Source organism: Scyliorhinus canicula, unplaced genomic scaffold (assembly GCF_902713615.1).
Source record: "Scyliorhinus canicula unplaced genomic scaffold, sScyCan1.1, whole genome shotgun sequence".
NCBI classification, from domain to species: Eukaryota; Metazoa; Chordata; class Chondrichthyes; order Carcharhiniformes; family Scyliorhinidae; genus Scyliorhinus; species Scyliorhinus canicula.
In genome coordinates this window covers 441,161-463,397 of record NW_024056025.1, presented here as the reverse complement: position 1 = coordinate 463,397, position 22,237 = coordinate 441,161, and the positions used below count along the sequence as shown (strand labels likewise).

The following is a 22,237-nucleotide window of genomic DNA, read 5'->3' as shown; positions in this document are numbered from 1 at the left end:
GCCCCCGGATCGCCCGGCCTTGTCCCCGGAGCTCCCGACCCGACCCCCGACGGCAAGACACGGCTCAACGCGACCCCGAGAGACCCGCCAAGCGACCGGACCCGGACAGGCCCGCCCAGCAACCCGACCTACCTGGTGATGGAAGAAAGAAAAATCCACATGGAGGCCCCACCGTTCTGACTTCAAGATCCGACCCCAGGAGCGCCCAGGAAGGGAACAGACCATGGGACCTAGCCCAATCTGCCCTAGGAAGCCCCTGCCCACGACCCAGGACCCCAGAAACAACGGAGACCGCGCGCGAGGACGCGAACACGCTGCAAGGTATTCCCGCGCCCGCAGAACGCCGGGACCCATCTGGATCGCAGACTCACCCCCCCAGCAACCCCTCTACCTCAACCAGCGCCCAGGGCCCTGCCAGACGCGACCCCGGAAATGTAAACAGCGCCCTGGACCTCGCTGGCGCCCTGGACCCCGCCAGCGCCCTGGACCCTGCCAGACGCAACCACCTACCTTCCACAAGGGCTGACGTCTCCCATCGGATCCCAGGATCATCCAGCAGCAGCCGCCGACCGAGAAAGCGAGGGAAACGCAGCGGTCTGCAGGTTAGACTGAAGGAACGCGGTTTCAAGACCCCTCTCCCCAGCATACTCCTGGCAAACGTCCAAGCGATTGAAAACAAGCTGGATGAACTTAACGCCAGACTTTCCTCTCAGAGGGAAGTAAGAGACTGCTGTGTGCTCTGTTTCACAGAGGCATGGCTCACCCCCACCTCACTGGACTGTGCCATACAACCTGAAGGCTTCTCTATTCACCGAGCGGACCGCACGGCATCTTCAGGCAAAGCGAAGGGTGGAGGGGTTTGCCTCCTCATCAACTCCTGGTGCTTGGATGTGGTGACCCTGGCGACCTACTGCTCCCCAGACCTGGAATACCTGACCGTAAAGTGCCGCCCATACTATCTTCCACGTGAGTTCACTTCAGCCATTATCACAGCGGTCTACATCCCACCCCAGGCAGAAGTGAGGAAGGCGCTGGATGAACTGTACACAGTCATAAACAACTATGAAACAGAACACCCGGAGGCCCTGTTCATTGTGGCCGGAGACTTCAACAAAGCCAACCTCAAGAGTGTACTGCCAAAATTCCACCAGCACATCTCCTGTACCACCCGGGGCGACAACACTCTTGACCACTGCTACTCAAAAATCAAGGGCGCCTACCGTCCCATCCCCCGACCGCACTTTGGGAAATCAGACCATAAGACTGTGCTCCTTCTCCCGGCTTACAAGCAGAAACTCAAGCGGGAGAATCCAGCTAAGAAGGTTGTGCAGTGCTGGTCTGAGGAGACAGAAGAGCTCTTACGTGACTGCTTGGAGACAGTGGACTGGTCCATATTTAAGAACTCAGCGACTAACTTAAATGAGTATGTCACCACCGTCACAGACTTCATCAGCAAATGTGTGGACGACTGCGTGCCAAAGAAAGCAGTACGTATGTTCCCCAACCGGAAACCATGGCTCAACCGCGAGATTGACTCCCTACTGAAGGACAGATCTGAGGCATTCAAGGCAGACGACCCTGTCCTATACAAGAAATCCAGGTACGACCTCCGCAAAGCCATCCGAGATGCCAAGAGAGAATATCAAACTAAGCTAGAGTCACAGACAGACTCTCGGCGGTTGTGGCAAGGACTAAGCAACATAACGGGCTACAAAGCGAAGCCGAGCAGTATCTCTGGCAGCAGTGCACCCCTCCCCGATGAACTTAATGCATTCTATGCTCGGTTTGAGCAGGTAACCAACAACCCGCTATCGAGTGCCCCAGCAACCCATAATTCACCCATACCCACCATCACAGTTTCCGAAGTCAGATCGGCCTTCCTGAAAGTGAACCCACGGAAGGCGATGGGCCCGGACGGGATCCCTGGTCGTGCACTCAGAACCTGCACGGACCAGCTGGCAGAGGTTTTCACAGACATCTTTAACCTATCCCTACTCCACTCCGAGGTCCCCACCTGCTTCAAGAAGACCACCATCATACCGGTACCAAAGAAGAACCAGGCAACGTGCCTCAATGACTACCGCCCGGTGGCCCTGACGTCAGTTGTAATGAAGTGCTTCGAGAGGCTGATCATGAAGCGCATCACCTCCATACTCCCGGAACGCCTTGACCCACTTCAATTCGCATACCGTCGCAACCGGTCCACATCAGACGCCATTTCCCTGGCCCTACACTCATCCCTAGAGCATCTCGAAAACAAGGACTCCTACATCAGACTCCTATTTATTGACTACAGCTCCGCCTTCAACACCATAATCCCAGCCAAGCTCATATCAAAGCTCCAAAACCTAGGACTTGGCTCTCCGCTCTGCAACTGGATCCTTGACTTTCTGACCAACAGACCACAGTCAGTAAGAATGAACACCAACACCTCCTCCACAATAGTCCTCAATACCGGTGCCCCGCAAGGCTGCGTACTTAGCCCCCTACTCTACTCCCTGTACACACACGACTGCATGGCAAAACTTGGTTCCAACTCCATCTACAAGTTTGCTGACGATACGACCATATCTCGAATAACGACGAGTCTGAATACAGGAGGGAGATAGAGAACTTAGTGGAGTGGTGCAACGACAACAATCTCTCCCTTAATGCCAGCAAAACTAAAGAGCTGGTCATCGACTTCAGGAAGCATAGTACTGTACACACCCCTGTCAGCATCAACGGAGCCGAGGTAGAGATGGTGAGCAGTTTCAAATTCCTAGGGGTGCACATCACCAAAAATCTATCCTGGTCCACTCATGTCGACGCTATCACCAAGAAAGCACAACAGCGCCTTTACTTCCTCAGGAAACTAAGGAAATTTGGCATGTCCACATTAACCCTTACCAACTTTTACAGATGCACTATAGAGAGCATCCTCTCGGGCTGCATCACAGCCTGGTATGGCAACTGCTCGGCCCAGGACCGCAAGGAACTTCAGAGAGTCGTGAATACCGCCCAGTCCATCACACGAACCTGCCTCCCATCCACTGATTCCATCTACACGTCCCGCTGCCGGGGGAAAGCAGGCAGCATAATCAAGGATCCCTCCCACCTGGCTTACTCACTTTTCCAACTTCTTCCATCGGGCAGGAGATTCAGAAGTCTGAGAACACGGACGAACAGACTCAAAAACAGCTTCTTCCCCACTGTCACCAGACTCCTAAATGACCCTTTTATGGACTGTCCTCATTAACACTACACCCATGTCTGCTTCATCCGATGCCAATGCTTATGTAGTACATTGTATATATTGTGTTGCCCAATTATGTATTCTCATGTATTTTCTTGAATTCTGTTCAATTCCCTTTTCTTCCCATGTACTGAATGATCTGTTGAGCTGCTTGCAGAAAAATACTTTTCACTGTACCTCGGTACACGTGACAATAAACAAATCCAATCCAATCCAATGTACTTTGCACCAAATGGGCATCGAATAACCATATGTACATTAACGAGATGGTTGCAACAGCACTAAATTCAATGTGTGTAGATTTGGGATTGAGTGAGTCAGGTGTGAAGAGGTCTTGTTGAGAAAGGTGGATTGTCCTGGGGAAGCCTTTCCTGCCACATTCCAATAAAGATGGCGCCCGTTAACCCGAGCCCAACATGAGCTGCAGCTCCGCTCGGTACAAACTGGGTGCAGTAAACTCTTTTCCGAGGTTTGCGGCTCACAACAGTTTTACACAACGTTTCCGCCCACCCCCGCCACATCTCGCTCCCTCCATATTGTTAAATGTCTCTCACCAATTCCAGATCTGAAAAACACCCCATTCAGCATCGCCATTATCCACACTGCGCATGCTTCAATCACAGCCTGACCCCGCCCCTCATTCACTCCGATTGGTTGGAGGACCAACCACCCTCACTCGATCCTCAAGTCCCGCCTCCGCTTTCTATTGGTCCGGAGCTGCCGTCAATCACCCGGGCATTGTGACGGTAACAGATGGTGAGAGCGGCCATTGGCTCAGGCTGACTGGCTGATTGTTCCTGTCTCAGCCCCTCCCCCTCCCTGCTGCCCTCTGTCCTCCCGCCCCTCTGCCTTAGGTGGGACCACCTGGTACTGCTGACCCTGCCCTCTGACCTCCCACCCCTCTTCCTGAGGTGGGACCACCTGGGACTGCAGACCCTGCCCTCTGACCTCCCACCCCTCTGCCTGTGGGAGTGGGACCACCTGGGAATGCAGACCCTGCCCTCTGTCCTCCCGCCCCTCTGCCTGAGGTGGGAGTGGGACCATCTGGGACTGCAGACTCTGCCCTCTGTCCTCCCACCCCTCTGCCTGAGGTGGGACCACCTGGGACTGCAGAACCTGCCTCTGTCCTCCCACCCCTCTGCCTGAGGTGGGACCACCTGAGACTGCAGACCCTGCCCTCTGACCTCCCGCCCCTTTGCCTGAGGTGGGACCACCTGGGACTGCAGACCCTGCCCTCTGACCTCCCGCCCCTCTGCCTGAGGTGGGACCACCTGGGACTGCAGACCCTGCCCTCTGACCTCCCATCCCTCTGCCTGAGGTGGGACCACCTGGGACTGCAGACCCTGCCCTCTGACCTCCCGCCCCTCTGCCTGAGGTGGGACCACCTGGGGCCTGTTGCTGCCCCCCTCCTGGGGTGAAGACTCTGTCCTCCTGCCCCTCTGCCCGGGGTGGGAGTGGGACCATCTGGGACTGCAGACCCTGCCCTCTGTCCTCCTGCCCCTCTGCCTGAGGTGTCTCTTGACCAGGAGAAGGCGTTTGACAGGGTGGGGCACGAGTATTTGCTCAGGACTCTGCGAGCTTTCGGGTTCGGGACGCACTTTGTCGCCCGGATCCGATTACTATACGCCGCCTCGGAGTGTCTGATTAAGGTTAACGGGTCCCTGACGGCGCCCCTTCGCTTTGGGAGAGGAGTGAGTCAGGGCTGCCCCCTGTCCGGCCAACTTTATTCTCTCTGCGTGGAGCCTTTCCTGCGCCTCCTGCGGGGGAGGTTGTCGGGGCTGGTTCTGCACGAACTGGGCATGGCGGTGGTCCTTTCGGCTGACGCTGATGTCGTGCTCCTCATGCCAGTGCCCCACAACCCCAGCCGCCTTGTGAAAATACCCTCCTTTTCGCACCACGCGGAGGGGTTTCCTGTACGGCCTGCAATTGCACACTTTCCACCTCCTTAAAAAAAAATAATTGTAGAGTACCCAATTCATTTTTATTCCAATTAAGGGGCAATTTAGTGTGTTCAATCCACCTAACTTTCTCATCTTTGGGTTGTGGAGGCGAAATCCGCGCAAACACGGAGAGATACTTTCCACCTCCTTGCCCTCGCCCACCGTCTGGACACGCCTTGGCGTGCCGTGTTGCCGTCGGGCGGTGGAGGTCCCTCGATACACACGTCCTCCCCATAAAACTTGGGGACCTGGGGTGGAGGCTGTTGCACTGGGCAGTGCCGTTCAACCGGAGTATATCCTGCATCCGGACTTAGTCTGGCGCGATACCCGGTGTGAAAACTAAGTAAAGTTAAGCCACCACACGGCCTCCCCAGAGACCTGTCACTTTTGCAGCCTGGTGGAGACCGTGAAGCACGTGTATGTTGCCTGTCCTCGGCTGCACTCCCTTTTTGCTTTCCTGACAATGTTGTTGTTAGAATTTTGTTTGCCCTTCAGCCCCACGCTCCTGATCTACGGACATCCGGTGCGGAGGGAGGCGGGGAAGGCGGAGAACCTCCTTGTGAACCTGCTCCTGGGCCTGGCCAAACTTGCCATTAATAGGTCCAAGCAGCGAGCGACCAAGGGGGTCGGCCGACCTGACTGTCTGCCCCTCTTCCGCAGCCTTGTTCACGGGCCGGGTGTCCCTGGAGCGTGCGGTGTCCACGGGCTCACTCGAGGCCTTCCGTGCTTGGTGGGAGCCGCAGGGTTTGGGCTGCCTTATAGACCCTGATTTTCACACTTTGATTTGATGGGTTTTGTTAAGTTTCCGTTTCCTTTCCAGTTCCTTTTGGGCTGTGCTCCATTCGCTGTTTGGGAGCAGCCCCCTTTGTTTTGTCCATCTGTTAATTTTTGTTCCTTTACTTATTTTTCACACCGTGTATCATGCCAGACTAAGTGGCGGATGCAGAATATACTCCTGCTGCGTGTAGATAAACACAGCAGGTCATCACTCACAAAACTCAAAACACAAAATAAAAAAGTTATAATTATCTGCCTTTATCATATGGCAGTCGTTAAACCCTATAAAACCACAGGGTCTCAGACAATAATAGTGAAGATGGGGCCCAGAGGATAACCAGCAAAGGATTCACTCACTTTGAGAGTAACAAACACAGTTACAATAATAAGTCAGGCTGCAGTGTGTGAGTGAACACACCATTGGATCCAATGTAATGATAATACACTCAGTATCCAGAGAACCATAACTAAATTTGGTTTTCATATAATAGTGAGTTAGTCATGGTTTGTTGACAACATAATATAATCCACTTCTGGTGTGTGTTACTCTGTCACTATTAGACCATAAACTTAAAAAAAAATTAGAGTTCCAAATTCATTTTTTTCCAATTAAGGGGCAATTTAGCTTGGCTCAATCCACCTACCTGCACATCTTGGGTTGTGGGAGTGAGACCCACGCAGACACAGGGAGAATGTGTCAACTCCACACGGACAGTGACTGGGTCCGGGATCGAACCCAGGATCCTCGGCACCATGAGGCAGCAGTGCTAAGCACTGTGTCACCGTGCTGCCCCCTTTATTAGACAATAACCTGCCTTTTATTCCAAGTCTGGTGTATGTTGCCACTGCAGGTCCTGGGCTGATTGGAGTCTGGTATCATAAACAGAGTCTGGTTCCAGTGCCTCTGAGGTCATTTCAACGGCAGGTAAGCTGATGTTAATGGAGACAAAAGGCCCAATAAACATCCAATTGTAATAGGAGGACAAGGTGTAAGGAAGCAATGATATTTTGAGGTTTCTGTGTTGTGGTGAGTGTAACAGAGAGGTGTGTGATAAAATAGGAATGGAAACATGACAGAGACACGTGTGACTGACTCCACCTGACTGAGAGCTGTTATACCCAAGGGGACAGCAATGAGGACTTGGGGAACTCCAGAGATTTCTGATATCTGAGGTACATCTGTTAGAGGAACTGAAAATATTCAGATCCTTCTCATAGTTCTCGAGTTACAGTCACACAGGAAATGGTTCTGACAGCTCATCAAAACCAAAGTTTTAATCTCTTTGAGACACATTGTGATTGAAAAGATTGAATGTTAAAACATCAGTTTGAGGAAAATTCAGACTGTCATAAAGATGAGTGAACTGTCCAATTAACCCCATTCACCATAACTCTGCCAGTTTACCCTCTGCAAGTGTTTCTCCAATTCCCTTTGAAAGTTCCTGTGAAATCTGCTTCCAGCAGCCTGTCAGTGTGAATTCCAGATCACATCACATCACTGTGTAAAAACCATTCTCCTCATCACCCCCTTGGGTCCTGTTGTCAAATATCTTAAATCTCTGTGTCCTCTGGTTACAAACCCTCCTGCTCTTGGGAAACAGTTTCTCCCCATCGACACTATCACAAATCCTTCCTCATTTTAAACAGCTCTATTAAATCTCCCCTTCACCTTCCCTGATCTCAGAGGGACAATCCCGATTTACCCTGTGCTGAAGAGTCACAAGGCAGCATGGTAGCATAGTGGTTAGAATAATTGCTTCACAGCTCGAGGTGGAGCTCCAGGTTAGGTGGATTGGCCAGGCTAAATTGCCCTTAATGCCCAAAATTGCCCTTAGTGTTGGGTGGGGTTACTGGGTTATGGGGATAACCCAGTAACCCAGTCAGTTATGGAGGTGTGGGCTTGGGTAGGGTGGTCTTTCCAAGAGACTTGATGGGCTGAATGGCCTCCTCCTGCATTGTAAAGCCTATGATTTCTAAGGACTCAAAATGTTAACTCTGCTTCTCTCTGTGCCGATGCTGCCAGAATGGCTGAGTTTTTCCAACATACAAAAAAAGTTTTCCCAACATTTTCTGTTTTTCTCCCTTTTTTTCCTTCTTCAATCTATCACAAACACTTATTGATTTGAACACCACAATTGGATAGGAACAGACAGAGATCAAGACAGATACAGAGGAAAGAAGAGAGATTTTTAAAAACCAGAAAGGTGAGGTGGTGCGACATAAAAGCTGAGAAATAGAGGAAACAAGTAACACAGAAAGAATGATATAAAATATAAGGGAGCAGGTTATCAGCTCCCAGCTACAGAGAGCAGAGGGAACTCAGTAACTGATCCACAAACACAGCCGGTTCTGTCCGGGAATGGAGACTCTGAACAGAAATAACCGGCTCATTTGTAAATGTCACCACAATGTGAGCTGTGTGACTCTGCCCTGACTCTGTGGACAGATATAGGCCGCACTGACAGATGTTCTCACCAGATTGTGGTCCCTGGATTTATTTTCTGCTCAGAAGTGAGATGTGCGGTTTGGAACCGGCAGCAGAGAAACAGGAAGTTGTGTTACCTGAGAATGAAACAGCAGGCGTGAATTTCATGTTATCACCGTGAACAGTCTTCCTGCCTGTGAGGGTGAACTCACTCTGACAGCATCAAGAACACCCACACAGATTGCTGCCGGTCTCAGCATTACATTCACCTCACTTCCCATTTTATACTTCAAAATATGAGGATATTTAGATTTTTAACATATTCACTGAATTGGAAGATGGACTGAGGATTATCACTGGGAGAAATGAGGGGACATTATACTAAATTAAATGTTCCTCAAAAGAGATTTAAAATTAGTTAGGGCCAATCGGTGAGAGAGAAAGGATTGAGTCTCCATAAATGAGATGTTGGAGGAGAGGTTCAGTGTATTCTGTGCTTCTTCAGAGAGAGAAATTAAGTGAGTTTAGGCGCTCTGTGGAATGAGAGAGTGTGAGAGCGGAGAGAAGTGAGAATCTGAGAGAGAAGAGAGATGTGAATGAGAGACAGGAGAGCAGGTTCACATACCCGAGAATCACTGAGAATGATCAGAATAAGGAGATCACCCAGAAAACGGCCAATAGGAATCTTCAGCTGAACACATCACTCAGTCTTAAAGGGATAGTCGGGGCTCTGACACTGCTCAACTCCCAGTTAAAGGGGCAGACACAGCTCCGCCCTTTTCTCTGTTATGTTTATGATTGTTTAAGGCTGGTAGGGGTGAGATTTATTTAAAAGGACGGAATGTGGGAAGCACAATAAAATCAATAATAGTGGGAATTCTTGGACACAAGCTGCAGCTCCTTCTTTATCTCGGAATGAAACTATTGTCTAATTGTCGCAGCAGTTCACAGCTGCTATTTTAACGCAGACTTCAACCAATCTATTTTAAGAAGGTTTCTATTCAATTAATTCATTGTGACTGTCACACAAACACATTTTCAGTCTGGAACCAGCTGCTTTAATTCAATCAAGAACACCACAGTTTTACACCAATCTCAGATTTGACAGCACGTTTCCAGCATTCACCACTGACTATAAACACAGTTATAAAGGAGTTTCTGTTCCGTGTCTATGAGCTCTCAGATATGGAAGAGAGCGGCTGGGACACATTTCTTACACGCCTCAGGATTAACCACAGGGGGACTTTGCTGTCAGTGAAGAGAGATGAGAAAGACCAAAGTGTTGTTTGTCCCTCTCAGTGTGACCCTGAAGGACTGTGTCCAGGCGGAAGTTCTGTTCCTGCCGTATGATCCTCCCCCAGATTGTCCTTTCTGAGCTCCAGACAGGTGATGTTCAACACTCAGGTGGGAAAGACAAAAATCTGCAACAACGTTTCAAACACATTTATTCAGACTAATAAACCTCACCAACAGATTAAGACTGTCAGAGTGAACATTATTCAGTCCTGTACATGATTAACTGCATCAATAACGGTATAATCTAAACCTTGGGTTTCTTGTGAACTCGCTGGTGTGTCGGCAGGTGGGATGACTGATTGAATCCCTTCCCACACACAGAGCAGTTGAACAGCCTCTCCCCAGTGTGAACTCGCTGATGATTCAATAGGTTTGAGGAACGAGTGAATCCCTCCCCACATTCAGAGCATGTGAACGATCTATCCCCTGTATGAAGTTGCTGGTGTATCAGAAGGTTGGATGAATTAATGAATCCTTTCCCACAGTCAGAGCAGGTGAATGGCCCCTCCCCAGTGTGAATTCTCTGGTGGTTCAGTAGGGTAGATGGACGGCTGAATCCTTTCCCACACACAGAGCAGGTGAATGGTCTCTCCCCAGTGTGAGCATATTGGTGTGTTAGTAAATCCTTTTTGTTTTTGAAGCTCTTCTCGCAGTCAGGACAGTTAAAAGATTTGTTATCAGAATGAACAAGTTGATGTGCCTGCAGGTGGGATGGCTGAATGAATCCTTTCCCACACAGGGAGCAGGAGAACGGTCTCTCCCCAGTCTGAATACATTGATGTGTCAGCAGACCTTTTTTACATTTAAAACTCTTCTCACAGACAGGACATATAAACGGTCTCTTACCAGTGTGAACAAGCTGATGAGTTACAATATGGGATGACCGAGTGAATCCCTTCCCACACACAGGGCAGGTGAATGGCCTCTCCTCAGAGTGAACTCGTTGGTGTGTGCAAAGGTCGTATGAATGGGTGAATCCCTTCCCACAAATGGAGCAGATGAACGGTCTGTCCCCAGTGTGACTGCGCCGCTGAACCTCCAGTTGTGATGGTAACGGAATCCCTTCCCATAGTCCGCACTTTTCCAGTCTTTCTCCATGGTGAGGGGTCTTTATGTCTCTCCTGCTTAAAGCCTTGTCGACACACGCAAGAGGAGTATAGTTTCTCCCTGCTGTGAATGGTGTGATTTTCTTTCAGGATGTGTAACTAGTTCAAGCTCTTTCCACAGTCAGTGCAATGAAACACTCTCATTCGGGTGTGTGTGTGTCTCGGTGCTTTTCCAGTCACAGTGATCTTTGACATTTTTTTCCTCAAACGGAAGAGACAAACATTTCTCCTTCCAGTTTCAAAGACTGATGATATTCAGCTCCTGATGAATCGAGTGACTGTCAGATCTCGATGTGATGTTTGGTTTCTACATAGAACAGTACAGCACAGAACAGGCCCTTCGGCCCTCGATGTTGTGCCGAGCAATGATCACCCTACTTAAACCCACGTAATCCGTATACCCGTAACCCAACAATCCCCCCATTAACCTTACACTACGGGCAATTTAGCATGGCCAATCCACCTAACCCGCACATCTTTGGACTGTGGGAGGAAACCGGAGCACCCGGAGGAAACCCACGCACACACGAGGAGGACGTGCAGACTCCACACAGACAGTGACCCAGCCGGGAATCGAACCTGGGACCCTGGAGCTGTGAAGCATTGATGCTAACACCATGCTACCGTGAGGCTTCTGTTTTCTGTCGGCCAATTCTCCACTTCTAATATCCTGTAAAAGGAGTTTATAAAAGCCATCACTGTCAGTCCAGGATAGAAATTCTGAACAGACAATTCTAGTTTCTCTGGAACATTTTTCCCTCTCTTGTTCCCCCAAAGCTGTAAATCCCCGTCCCACACACTCTCCCTCCTCCCTGGGCTGAAATACAAACCCATCTCTCCCTTTCTTTCCTCCACTCCCAGTTTTCTCCCTCCCTCTCCTCTGCCTGGGTTCAGTTCTCCAGCTCCTGTCTGCAGACTGACAATAAAACCAATGGGTCTTATTGGGGGGTTTGGGTTCTCACCATTGTCCCCGCTCGCGGCGGCTCTCATTCAGCCTCTGGGAGCCTCACTCACTCTCACTGCGGCTGCGCACAGCCCGGAGCAGCTCCGCACAGATAGGCGACTTCCGGTGGCGGGGCATACTGGCACCTGAGCGTTCTGGCTCCTGTGATGAAGATGGGGCGTATTCATCCGTGCCTGGCATTCCGGGTAACGTTACCCGCCATTATTCCATTACGTTCCTCAGGGTGACAAATTTGTCCCGGCACTTTTAAATGAGTTAGGGGGGACATGCCGCAGGGCGCCTGCGCGGCTGCCATCTTTCTCACGTGCAGGAGGGCGCATGCGCGGATGGCCTGGACCCGGAAGCCGGAAGAGAGAATCTTGTGAATTTCTCTCCTGGACTGAGTGAAATTCCTTTGGAAACTCCTTTAGAAAGAGGAGGATTTACTAACGGGAACTTCAAACCAAACATCACATCATCCTCTGACTGAGTTACTCGATTCATCAAGACCTGAATATCATTGGGAGATAAAATAGTTTGTTCTGTCTGAGGATAAAGATTTCAGATATCAGAATGACTGGGAAACTTTTAATGACCATTCCAGGTTAAATTTGAGACCAATTACACCGATCACATTGGGGAAGTTAAATAATTTGTTGTTGTAGGCAGGGAAAGTTTTAAATTACCACATTAGCATTCTTGGCAGCTAAACTAGGCAAACCGCTGACCTTGTTAGTAGTGAGAGTTGCTATGCCGGATTTTATTAAAGTTTGTTGTTTCTGTTGCATTTCATTCAGCTCATCGTGACTACAGAGTAGGTGTTCAGGCTAATCACAATTTCCAGATTGTGGTCTGTAGCCTTTTTGGTTTCATAATTTCACATGTTTATCTAAATACTTTTAAAATGTTATGAGGGTTTCTGCCATCATTTCAGGCAGCATGTCACAGATTCTCGCCACCCTTGCACCCTCTAACTCGCCTAGTTCTTCCCTAAATCTCTGCCCCCTTTTATGGATCCCTCAATCAAAGGGAATAGGACCTTCCTAGCCAATCTATTTAGATCCCTCAGATTTTATAAATTTAAGAGTACCCAATTATTTTTTTCCAATTAAGGAGCAATTTAGTGTGGCTAATCCACCTAACCTGCAGATATTTTGCTGTGCGGATGAAACCCACGCAGACACCTGGAGAATGCGCAAACCCCTTACAGAAAGTGACCTGGGGCCGGGATCGAACACGGTCCTCAGCACGCAAGCAGCACTGCTAGCCCGAGATCTCTCAGAATTTTATACACTTATTATCATCGTTATTATTTACAAATAGTCTTACATTAACACTGCAATGAAGTTACTGTGAAAATGCCCTAGTCACCACACTCCGGCACCTCTTTGGGTACACAGAGGGAGAATTCAGAATATCAAATTCTCCTAACAAGCATGTCTTTCGGGACTTGAGGGATGAAACTGGAACACCCAGTAGAAACCCACACAGACACTGGGAGAACGTGTAGACTCCACACAGACAGTGACCCAAGAGGGAATTGAACCCTTACCACTATGCTACCGTGTCGCCCTGTTGCAGTTCAGCTCGATGTTCTCAGATTAAAGAAACTGAAGTGGCCAACGTGGGGCTCGAACCCACAATCCTGTGATCCCATGTTCTACAGAGAAGTTAGCTGGGCTGCTTTTCAAAATTTAATTGTGTTCTGTCCTCAGTCTTTTCTGTTCCAAAGAAAACAGCCACAGTTTATCCAAACTTTCCTCAGAGCAAACATTGTCAATTTCTGGCTGATGTTCTTAAATCCCCTCTGTGTTGGGTCACTGTCCGTGTGGAGTTTACACATTCTCCCCGTGTCTGCATGGGTTTCACCCCCACAACCCAAAGATATGTAGGTAAAGTGCATTGGCCATGATAAATTTCCCCTTAGTTGGAAAAAGAATAATTGGGTAGTGTAAATTGAAAAAAAAAAATCCAATCTATTCCCTTTGATTGAGGGATCCATAAAAGGGGGCAGAGATTTAGGGAAGAACTAGGCGAGTTAGAGGGTGCAAGGGTGGCGAGAATCTGTGACATGCTGCCTGAAATGATGGCAGAAACCCTCATAACATTTTAAAAGTATTTAGATAAACATGTGGGAGGAAACTGGAGCACCCGGAGGAAACCCACACACAAACGGCGAGGATGTGCAGACTTCACACAGACAGTGACCCAAGCCGGAATCGAACCTGGGACCCCAGAGCTGTGAAGCAATTGTGCTATCAACAATGCTACCGTGCTGCCCTTAAGAACAAATTAATCTACTCTCCATTATTCTACCATAATCCATGTACCTATCCAATAGCCGCTTGAAGGTCCCTGACGTTTCCGACTCAACTACTTCAACAGGCATTCCTGGTGCAATCTTCCTGTACATCGGAATCTAGCTCTGGCCTAACTAGTCCTGTCCTGCCATTTATCATGAAATCCTTTGCCTTGTTTTCCCTCCAGCTTTCTTCCTCACTTTCAAGTGTTCAATCATTTTTTGGGTCACAGGTAAACTTCTTAATCATGTTCCTACATTTATTCCAAATCAATGATGTGAACCAGGAGTGAAGGGCCCAGCACTGATTCCTTTGAAATTGGTACTGGAAACAGCTCTTGGACTTTCTCAATTCTTTATGGGATGTGAGCATCATGGGCAAGACCAGCTTGGTTGCCCAGCGATTTAGCTCAATCGCAAAATCGCTGGCTTTTAAAGCAGACCAAGCAGGCCAGCAGCACGGTTCGATTCCCGTACCAGCCTCCCCGGACAGGCGCCGGAATGTGGCGACTAGGGGCTTTTCACAGTAACTTCATTGAAGCCTACTTGTGACAATAAGCGATTTTCATTCATTCATTTCATTCCTAATTGCCGTTAAACTGAGTGGTTTGCTGGCAATTTCAAAAGGCAATTCAGAATTAACCACATTTCAGTGGGTTGGCCAGCTCAGGTAATGCCGGTGCAGGCTCGATGGGCCGAATGGCCTCCTTCTGCACTGTAGATTCTATGATTAATTCTGACCTTGGGTCACTGTCTGTGTGGAGTCTGTACATTCTTCCTGTGTCTGCGGAGATTTCCTCTGGGTACTCTGGTTTCCTCCCACAGTCCAAAGATGTGCAGGTTAGATGGACTGACTGTGTTAAATTGCCACTGGGAGGGATTGTGGGGATCGGGTGGGGAATTTGCCAAGGTAGGATGCTCTTTCAGAGGGTTGTTGCAGACTCGATGGGCCGAATGGCCTCCTTCGGCACTGAGAGGATTCCATGATTCTACATTGGATCCAATGATATGTTCACTCACACACTGCAGCCTGATTCTTATTATGGGGACTGATACTGTGTTTGTTACACTCAAAGTGAGTGAATCCTTTGCTGTTTCCCCTCTGGGCCCCATCTCCACTATTATTGTCTGATTGTCCCACTGAGACTCTCACTGTTATTATTGGACAATCAGCGAGTCAGCCTGAGCCTGTGGCCGCTCTCACCATCTGGAACCGTCACAATGCCCGGGTGATTGACGGCAGCTCCTGACCAATAGGAAGAGGAGGGGCAGGGCTGGTGGACAAAATGGGAGCGACTGGTCCTCCAACCAATCGGAGTGAATGAGGGGCGGGGCCCGCTGTGATTGAAGCATGCGCAGTGCGGGTAATGGCGAAGGAGAAGGCGTCTTATTCAGGTCAGAAATCAGTAAGAGACGATAAACAATATGGAGGGAGCGAGACATCGAGTGGGTGGGCGGAAACGTTGTGTGAAGCTGGTGTAAGCCTCAAACCTCGGAAACTTTATGGGACCTGTTTGTCCCGAGCGGAGCTGAAGCTTCTCATGTTCGGCTCACGTTCACGGCCGCCATCTTTATTGTAAGAAGTCTTACAACACCAGGTTAAAGTCCAACAGGTTTGTTTCAAACACGAGCTTTCGGAGCACGGCTCCTTCTTCAGGTGAATGGAAAGGCTTGTTCCAGAAATGTTTATATATTCATGCGGACTCAACCGGGATCTGGGATTCATGTCGCATTACATTCGGCCCCCACCAACAAGCCTGGACTTGCAGAGGCCTACCGACTGAACTGGCTTGGGACAATTCACACCTCTTTAACCTGGAGTTACCTCTCTCTCTGCATCTTTGATGATTTGATTGCCCGCAGGTGCTCGCATTCCGGGGCATCTCTGACTGTGTCTATATAAACATTTCTGGAACAAGCCTTTCCATTCACCTGAAGAAGGAGCCGTGCTCCGAAAGCTCGTGTTTGAAACAAACCTGTTGGACTTTAACCTGGTGTTGTAAGACTTCTTACTGTGCTCACCCCAGTCCAACGCCGGCATCTCCACATCATGGCCATCTTTATTGGATGTGCATCAGGGCGCATGCGCGTTTCTCATCTTTGTCGGGCCGATGTTTCAATGAGTGGGAGGAGCTTGTTCCCCATTGTTCAGAATGGAGACAACTTGTCCATCAAACTGGATTAGTCTTTGAGTCCCAATGTCTTATTGATGGGGCAAAGCGGTGGCAGAGATGGAAAGAAAAGGAAGCCAATCCTGCTCTCCAGATATCATTGTCTGCGTGGGTTTCCTCACACAGTCCAAAGATGTGCAGCTTAGGTGGAGTGGCCATGCTAAATTGCCTTAGTGTTGAAAGCATTTGGGTGGGGTTACTGAGTTGAGGGGATAGATTGGAAGTGTGGCTTTAAATGGGGTGCTCTTTCTAAGGGCCGATGGAGACTCGATGGGCCGTATGGCCTCCTTCTGCACTGTAAATTCAAGATTCATTGGACATCCTATCCCAAGTGTCCAAAGCTCTGTGGCTCTGTTCAGTCAGATGAAGATCCAGGGCAGAAACTCCCAACCCTGAGTAGACAACAGCCTCAAATCAGGGGACTGCTGATGACAAGAGGGTCAGTGTGCAGCGGGGGGGCATGAGCGGCCATCCTGGACCAGGGAGCAGGAGGAGAGAATATTGTGAATTTCTATCCTGGACTGACAGTGATTAATTTTGGAAACTCCTTTTATAGGGGATTAGTAGGGGAGGATTTATACACAGCAAACTCAGACCAGGAGAAATGTTTATCTTTCCTGAATTACATTTCTAGACTGACAGTGATGCCTTTGTAAACTTCTTTCACAGGGGCTTAGAAAGGGATTTGCAGACTGGAAACTCACAACCAATCCTCACATCAAATTCTGACAGCGCCATTTGAGTTATCAGGAACTGGAGATTATTGACCTTTGTGTGTAAGCATTGAGTTCATTACCACTCACTGTGTAACATCTCCCCTGTGGATCTTGCTCACAATCATAAATCTGTGTCCCATAATCCTTAACAATCTGCTGATGAACAGCTTTTCTTTATCTTTTGTGCAGGCCAAGGGTCCACCCAAGATGGCTGCCACACATGTACCCATACATTCAGAGTAAACCAAAAACAGTTCTTTAGTCATCAGGTAGCTAACCCATCTCCCTCCCCACCCCCTATATATCTACATTGTGCTTCATAAAGAAAATCTCCCTTCATCCCCGAACAGAAAAACAGATTTCATCAGAAAATATCAAAATTATATAGAGGATATCACAACACCTATCCCATCCCACAGGAATGTAGATCTTGTCCAACACAGATAACTGGACCCCAGTCCATGCTTTACAATCCCTTCCCACAGTCCCCACATTTCCATGGTTTCAGCATGCTGCTGGTGTCCTTGTCGCTCTCAACGTTGACGATGAGTTTATGTCTTGTCCCGACAGTACGGTCCCTCCCCGCTCTGAACAGTATGATGTTTTTTCAGACTGTGTAACTGGTTAAAGCTCTTTCCCCAGTCAGTTCACTGGAAAACTTTCACACAAGTCGTGTGTGTATGGGTTTTTTTTCAGTCACGCTGATCTTGAAAATCATTTCCAACAGTCAGAACAGACAAACATTTCTTCTTCCACATTCACAGGCCAATGATATGCTTGTCCTGATGAATAGATCTTGATTTAACAGATCAAGATCTATTAAATCTTGATGTGAAGTTTGATTTGAGTTTCCATCTGTAAATCCTCCCCTGGTAATATCCTGTAAAAGGAGTTTATAAAAGTCATCACTTGGAGCAGGCACAGTGACTCAGTGATTAGCCGAGAACCTGGGTTTGATCCCAGCCCCGGGTCACTGTCCGTATGGAGTTTGCACATTCTCCCCGTGTCTGCGTGGGTCTCGCCCCCACAATCCAAAAACACGTGCAGGGTAGGTGGATTGGCCAGGCTAAAATTACTCCTTAATGGGGAAAAAAAGAATTGGTACTCTAAATTTAATTTATTTTTTTGGAATTAAAACAAAAGCCATCACTGTCAGCCCAGGGTAGAAATTCTGAACAGACAATTCCAGTTTCTCTGGAACATGTTTTCCTCTCTTGTTCCCCCAAAGCTGTAAATCCCCGTCCCACACACTCTCCCTGGGCTGAAATCCAAACCCATCTCACCATCTGGACCATTTCTTTCCTCCACTCCCAGTTTTCTCCCTCCCTCTCCTCTGCCTGGGTTCAGTTCTCCAGCTCCTGTCTGCAGACTGACAATAAAACCAATGGGTCTTATTGGGGGTTTGGGGCCTCCAGCGGATGTTTGTGAATCCTCCCCGCCCACCTGCCAGGGTTTCCTTCCTTGCCAGAGATCAGAGTCCTCATTGATGATTTCAGCCATCCTAGAACTAAGCTAAATTGCCCCTTAATTGGGGAAAAAAATTACATGAAGGTTCACGGCTCCACAAAGTGTTTGCAACTCCTCCCACTCATCTCCTTAACAGGTTGGCGCATTTATTTGTCTGACTAAAGGAATGGTTTCTGGTGGCACAGCGATTAGCACTGCTGCCTCACGGCGCCGAGGACCCGGGCTTGATCTCCTCCTCGGTTCACTGTCCGTGTGGAGTTTGCACATTCTCCCTGTGTCGACATGGGTATCACCTCCACAACCCAAAGATGTGCAGGGTAGGTGCATTGACCACAACAGTAAATTGCACCTTAATTGGAAAAACAATAATTGGTTACTCTTTAAAAAAAAAAAAAATTTTTTTTGAAGGATGGTCTCTTTCCTAATCTTCACAATTAAAGGGGTGGGTTCCCCAGGAGATGGCTGACATTTCAGGGGAAAGTAAATTGATAATGGACAGAGATACATCCAGTGTTGTTACATGGTACAGATTAGATATATTATTTACGGTTCTGTAATAAATTAAATATTATTATTTCTCGCCTTGTAATATCAGACTGTAGCTACATTATAGATTTCCAGTCATCTCTTCCCTCAGAGGGGTGTTAGTCTTTGGATTTCTCTTCCACAGGGACCAGTTGTATCTGGGCGTTGTTGAATATATTGAAGCACAGGTCTGACAGATACTTTATTGACAATGGAGTTAAGGGTTATGGGGAACAGGTAGGAACATAGAGAGAAAGCTGAGATGAGGGATCTCTTCACCCCAGGATGTGGTGAAGTTTTGGAATTCTCTACCCCAGAGGAATGTGGAGCCTCAGTCATCAGATATGTTCACGACAAATATTGATAGGTTTCTAGATATTGAAGATATCGAGGGATATGGGGATTGTGTGGGAAAATGGTGTTGAGATAGATCAGCCAAGGATCTCATTGAATAGTTGAACAGACTCAGTGGGCCGAATGGCCTACTCTTGCTCCTATTCTAATCTCCGTGTCTTGGTCAGGAAGCAGTGAGCTGAGCTTAGATCTGTCAATCAACATGAATCAGCACCTTCAGGAGAATTGGGAGGATGAATATTAGATACAGCGGAGGGAGAGTGTGTGGGATGGAAATTTACAGCTTTTGGAGAACAAGAGAAAATTATGTTCCATAAGAACTAGAATTGTCCTGAATTTTAATAATAATGATCTTGATTGTCACAGGTAGGCTTACATTGCAATGATGTTCCTGTTAATTTCTATTCTGTACTAACTGATGACTTTTGTGAATTTAAAGGATGTTGGAAGAGGAGGAATTATAGACAGAAATCTCAAACATCACGTCTCGATGTGACAAACTCTCTCGATTAATTCTGAACTGAATATCATTGGGTTCTGAATATCATCGGCAAGAAGGAGAAATGTTTGTCCAATCTGTCGGCTTCAAATGTGAATATGACTGGAAAAGCACCGAGACCCACACAACACACACCCGAGTGAGAGTGTTCCAGTGAACTGACTGTGGAAACATCAGTGTGACTGGAAAAGCACCGAGACCCACACAACACACACCCGAGTGAGAGAGTTCCAGTGAACTGACTGTGAAAAGAGCTTCAACTATTACACAGCCTGAAAAAATATCACGTCTTTCACAGTGAGGAGACACAGTGCACATGTTCTGTGTGTAGACAAAGCTTCCACTGATTGTCCAATCTGGAGAGACACGAGGAGACCCAAAACATGGAGAAACCATGGAAATGTGGGGACTGTGGGAAGGGATTCAGAGTCCCATCTGTGCTGGAGATTCATCGACGCAGTCACACTGGGGAGAGGCCATTCATCTGCTCTCAGTGTGAGAAGGGATTCATTGATTTATCCACCCTGCAGAAACACCAGCGAGTTCACACTGGGGAGAAGACATTCACCTGCTCTCAGTGCGGGAAGGGATTTATTGATTCATCTACCCTGTGGAAACATCAGCGAATTCACACTGGGGAGAAGACATTCACCTGCTCTGAATGTGGGAAGGGATTCACTCAGTTATCCACCCTGCAGACACACCAGCGAATTCACACTGGGGAGAAGCCATTCACCTGCTCTCAGTGTGGGAAGGGATTCACTCAGTTATCCACCCTGCAGTCACACCAGCGAGTTCACACTGGGGAGAAGCCATTCACCTGCTCTCAGTGTGGGAAGGGATTTATTGATTCATCCACCCTACGGAAACATCAGCGAATTCACACTGGGGAGAAGCCATTCACCTGCTCCGTCTGTGGGAATGAATTCACACAGTTATCCAGTCTGCAGTCACACCAGCGAGTTCACACTGGGGAGAGGCCATTCACCTGCTCTCAGTGTGGGAAGGGATTTGTTGATTCATCCACCCTGCGGAAACATCAGCGAATTCACACTGGGGAGAAGCCATTCACCTGCTCTCAATGTGGGAAGGGATTCACTCAGTTATCCACCCTGCAGTCACACCAGCGAATTCACACTGGGGAGAAGCCATTCACCTGCTCTCAGTGTGGGAAGGGATTTATTGATTCATCCACCCTGCGGAAACATCAGCGAATTCACACTGGGGAGAAGTCATTCACCTGCTCCAAGTGTAGGAAGGGATTCACTCAAGCATCCAACCTGCAGAAACATCAGCGAGTTCACACTGGGGAGAGACCATTCACCTGCTCGCAGTGTGGGCAGGGATTACATGGAAAATAGGAGCAGGAACAGATCATTTGGCCTTTTGCGCCTGCTCTGCCATTCATTATGGTCATGGCTTATCATTCAACTCAATAGCTAAATCCCGCTTTCCCCTCCATATCCTTTGATCCCCTTCACCCAAAGTGCTATATCTAAATGTTTCTTGAAAACATACAATGTATTGGCCTCAACTATTTCCTGTGGTAACAAATTCCACAGACTCACCACTCTCTGGATGAAGAAATCTCTCCTCATCTCTGTCCTAAACTGGGGCAGCATGGTGGCACAGTGGGTTAGCCCTGCTGCCTCACGGCGCCGAGGTCCCAGGTTTGATCCCGGCTCTGGGTCATTGTCCATGTAGAGTTTGCATATTCTCCCCATGTCTGTGTGGGTTTTGCCCCCACAATCCAAAGATGTGCAGGTTAGGTGGATTGGCCACGCTAAATTGCCCCTTAATTGGAAAAAATTAATTGGGTACTTTAAATTTTTTAAAAAATGTATGTCCTAAATGGTCTCGTCCGTATCCTCAGATTGTGACCTCTGGTTCTGTACACGCCCACCATCGTGAAAATCTTTCTGCATCTACCCTGTCAAGTCCTGTTAGAATATTATAGGTTTCAATGAGATTTCTCCCGCCCCCCCCCCTTTCATTCTTGTCAATGCCAGTAAATACAAACCTAACTGATTCAGTCTCTCATGCAACTGTCCCACCATGCTAGGAATCAGCTTGGAAAACCTGTGTTGTGGTCCCTCTTGAGCAAGAACATCCTTCCTCAGATTCGGAGAACAAAACTGCACACAATATTCTCGGCAAGCCCCTGTATAATTGCAGCAAGATATCCCCGCTTCTGTACTCGAATCCGCTCGCAATGAAGGCGAGCATATCATTTGCTTTCTTTACCGCCTGCTGTAGCTGCATGTTTACCTTTAGCGACTGCTGTATGAGGATACCCAGATCTCGTTGCACCATTCCCTTCTAATTCATGACCAATCAGATAATAGTCTGCCTTCTTGCTTATGCTCCGAAAAGTGGATAACCTTGAATTTCTCATAATTATACTGCATCTGCCATTCATTTGCCCACTCACTCAACTTGTCCAAATCACTCTGAAGGATCTCTGCATTCTCCTCACAGCCCCCC

The 22,237-nt window shown here is 48.3% G+C and overlaps 2 protein-coding genes across 2 annotated transcripts in view; both read left to right on the top strand.

The window, feature by feature from the left end:
- Window positions 1–22,237, top strand: part of LOC119961668 (zinc finger protein 436-like) — a 158,818-nt gene that overhangs the window by 68,864 nt on the left and 67,717 nt on the right. The window lies entirely within an intron of this gene.
- LOC119961661 (oocyte zinc finger protein XlCOF6-like) overlaps window positions 1–22,237 on the top strand; it is a 90,694-nt gene that overhangs the window by 38,063 nt on the left and 30,394 nt on the right. The window contains exon 2 of the mRNA XM_038788948.1: window positions 20,284–21,098. Coding sequence (XP_038644876.1) covers window positions 20,284–21,098 — 815 coding nt within the window. The remainder of the gene's footprint in view (window positions 1–20,283; window positions 21,099–22,237) is intronic.